At 42.4% G+C, this 3,589-nt stretch overlaps 1 protein-coding gene across 1 annotated transcript in view; it reads right to left on the bottom strand.

The window, feature by feature from the left end:
• The window catches only part of FGL1 (fibrinogen like 1), a 12,492-nt gene extending 9,170 nt beyond the window's left edge, over positions 1-3,322 (bottom strand). Inside the window, exons 1-2 of the mRNA XM_012557389.2 lie at positions 3,162-3,322; positions 132-309 (exon numbers count right to left, since the gene is read on the bottom strand). Coding sequence (XP_012412843.2) covers positions 132-309; positions 3,162-3,269 — 286 coding nt within the window. The 5' untranslated portion in view covers positions 3,270-3,322. The remainder of the gene's footprint in view (positions 1-131; positions 310-3,161) is intronic.
• Between the last annotated feature and the right edge of the window lie 267 nt (positions 3,323-3,589).

Genomic DNA, 3,589 nt, shown 5'->3' with positions numbered 1-3,589 from the left:
TTCATTTTGCTTGTTCCTGGAACAGGAAAAGCTCTTTGGCCAAACATGGGGTGAACAAGTAACCAGCACCGTCATTGCAGGACAGTATATGACACAAGTTATTAAAACACTTATTAGAAATAAATTCTGACCTGCATACTTCCTCTTGCCTCCAAGGTCAATGACACTATTCTCTTCTCTGTCTAGGAACTGGACTTCCTTCTCATGCAAAAGGTGAGCGATCTTGACCTGCTGCAGCTTGACACGGGTCTCCAGCAGGCGCACCTGGGCTCTGAGCCGCTCCTGCTCCTGGAGACAGTCCTCCAGCGCCTGCAGAACGGATTTTCATGGGAAGGACATGCTCCTAGTAAATTGGATTAACCAGTGACTCGATTTTTTGTCCTCAACTTTTATTTCAGAATATTCAAACCAGACAGTGGTTCGAAAAGTTCTAATACTACTTGTTATTTGAAGAATAAGAAATTATGGCTCATGCTAAAGCTCCTGAGCTAAAGAAATAAAATAATATAAAATAATCAGAATAGCTATGCTAAGAGCTTTGCAGTCTCTGTTTCATTCAATCCTCATAAAAATTCCACGAGAAAGGAATGGGTTCAATCCTGATGAGAGAATTTGTTCAAGATTACTCAGCAGGCACGAGGAATCCAGTTCAAGGTTTACGTTCTGAATCTCTACATGATACTATCTATGGTGTTGGTGAAAAATATTGAATACACCAGGGACTGCCAGAAGAACGAACAAATCTGTCTTGGAAGAAGTACAGCCAGAATGCTGCTTAGAAACGAGGACAGCAAGACTACATCTCACATACTTTGGACATGTCATCAGGAGGGACCAGTGCCTGGAGAAGGTCATCATGCTTGGTAAAGTAGAGTGTCATCAAAGAGGAAGACCCTCAATCACATTGATTGACACAGTGGCTATAACAATGGGCTCAAACATAGCAACAATTGTGAGGATGGCGCAGGACAGGGCTGTGTTTCGTTCTGTTGTACGTGGGATTGCTGTGAGTAGGAACCGACCAGATGGCACCTAACAGCAACAACAAAGTGTTTTCTGAACTGTAAAGTGCTTTACAGACGTTAACTGCATTATTAGTGTGTCAATTCCTAAAATAAATGAGATTTTTTAAATAATCTTTGGTACAAGAATATGTTAAAAATATAATTGAATGCTTATAACTGGATAACATATGGTCCCCTCTACAAGGAATGTTAATTCAGACCCTTATATCTCCAAGAAGCCCTGCTGGGGCAATGATAAAGCACTTGGCTGCTAACTTGAAGGCTGGTGTTTTGAATTCACCCAGAGGCTCCGAGGGAGAAAAGACAATCTGCTCCCATAAAGATTACAGCCCAGGGAACTCTACGGGGCAGTTCTACTCTGTCATATAGGGTCACTATGAGTCAAAAATAGACTCAGTGGCACCCAGCAACAATAGCAACAGTATCTCCAAGCATCTTACCCATTTACCTGTTGTTGGAAATTCTACTGGAGTCACTTTAACTTTTTGTTTATTTGTTATTTTTCTTTCGTCTACTTACAAAAAGGAGCCCTGGTGGTGCAGTGGTTAAGAGCTCAGGCTGCTAACCAAAAGACTGGCGGTTCAAATCCACCAGCCACTCCTTGGAAACCCTATGGGGCAGTTCTACTCTGTCCTATAGGGTTGCTATGAGTTGGAATCGACTTGAGGGCAACAGGTTTGGTTTTCTTACCTTATATATATATATTATCATTTAAAAGTCATTTGATTAGAGTCAGGCATAGTTCCCAGTTTATATTTGCATAACTTCCTATACCTGTCTCCGTGTACTACTTTGTATTCATTCCATAGATATGAGGACCTACTGTGTTCTCAGCTACACAGTAAGTCCTCATATTTATGTGTTCCGGAGAGATCCCTGGTGATGCAGCGGTTAAAGCACTCAGCTGCTAACTGGAAGGTTGGTGGCTTGAACGCACCAGCTGCTCTGCGGGAGAAAGAGGTGGCAGTCTGCTTCCATAAAGATTTATAGCCTTGAAAACCCTGTGGGGCAGCTCTACTCTGCCCTATAGGGTTGCTGTGGGTTGGAATCTGCTTGAAGGCAATGAGTTTTTTTTTTTTTTTTTTGGTTACTGTGTTCCAGGTAAAGGAACTCGGCAAAGAAAAGAGGTACATTGCATTTGTATGAAGGACTATAAATGCAAATCTAAAAATTCAGCCTCAAAACTGAGCCATATAGCAAGAGGATGGAAAAGTGGTGATAGAGGCCCCTCTCACCCCCTGCCTCCCATCTCCTCGTCCAAGTCACTGATCTCTCGCTATTTCTCCAGGACTACTTCTTGTTGAAAATTCCAGTCCCCCCGGAGGTGCCTCAAAAGAAAGGCTTGGCAATCTACTTTTGGAAAATCAGCTATGAAAACCCAATGGGGCACAGTAGTACTCTGACACACATGGGGCCGTGATGAGTTGGAATTGACTCGATGGTAATCGGTAGTTCTCGTTGTCATCTGACTTGCTACTCTCTATTCATCATGCTTTGATTTATCCTCGGAGTTATTTGCTTAGCCCTTGAATCACACCTGTCTAAAAAACAAACAGCAAGAACATTTCCTGGTGTTGCTTCCCAATAGCGGGAAACTGGTTGTGAAATTACTAAATACAGTGAACTATGCACTTTTAAAATAACTAAGGGGTTACAGGCCAAGTATGTTCAATTTTTATAAGTCTGCATGTAAGGTTTTAGTAAAGTTAGTTAAAAACTTAGGATTTTTCTTTCTCCCACATACTCATTTTCACTCATTTTGTCCTTTTTACTCCTGAAGGCAGGGGTAAATTAATCTGTTTAGTTTACACTAACAGCATTCAATACTGGAAAGCTCAAGGTCAGTGTGGAAACCTTGGTGGCACAGAGGTTAAGTGCTATGGCTGCAAACCAAAAGGTTGGCAGTTTGAATCCACTATCCGTTCTACTCTGTCTATAAGGTCGCTTGACTTGACAGCAATGGGATTTGGACTTAGTGCCTATTATGTGCCAGGTGCTTACACAAATCATTTTCATTTTTTTCCCTTTCAGTTGAATTTTTTCAGGACAAATTACTATACAGACTTTCTGCAAAATTAAAGAAAATTCAGGTCAGAGCAGGCATTATAAACATCATTGTCTTTGCAGTAAGCTTACCCAGCTTTCTCGGCTCATTACCAAAACAATGGTGACAAGGACGCAACTGATCAGCTTCTCCATCTTCCCCACTGAAAGAACTGCAAGAACAAAAAGAGCTTCATTCATTTACCAGCTTTGGTTTCTTCACAGGACCAGAGTTGGATGCAGACTCAAGTACCCCCAAAAGCTCCGATGCAGTTCCAGGTTATCCTGAATCTGAGAAATCACCTAGGAAATGATCCCGCGTTTCCCAAGCCTTCCCTCGCACAAACTGATGATGCTCAGTGTTGCCTTAGACAGAATTGAACCTGACTGGGGAGATGGAGGGCCCAGTCCTGTGCCATCGCCACGACTGTTGGTATGTTCGAGTCCATCGTTGAGGCTCTCGTGTCAATCTGTCTCAGTGCGGGCTTCCCTTTTTCTCATTGGCCCTTTACTTTACCAAA

Source organism: Trichechus manatus, unplaced genomic scaffold (genome assembly GCF_000243295.1).
Source record: "Trichechus manatus latirostris isolate Lorelei unplaced genomic scaffold, TriManLat1.0 scaffold00099, whole genome shotgun sequence".
NCBI classification, from domain to species: domain Eukaryota; kingdom Metazoa; phylum Chordata; class Mammalia; order Sirenia; family Trichechidae; genus Trichechus; species Trichechus manatus.
Note: the sequence above shows the minus strand (reverse complement) of the source record. Positions and strands in the feature narration are given on the sequence as shown.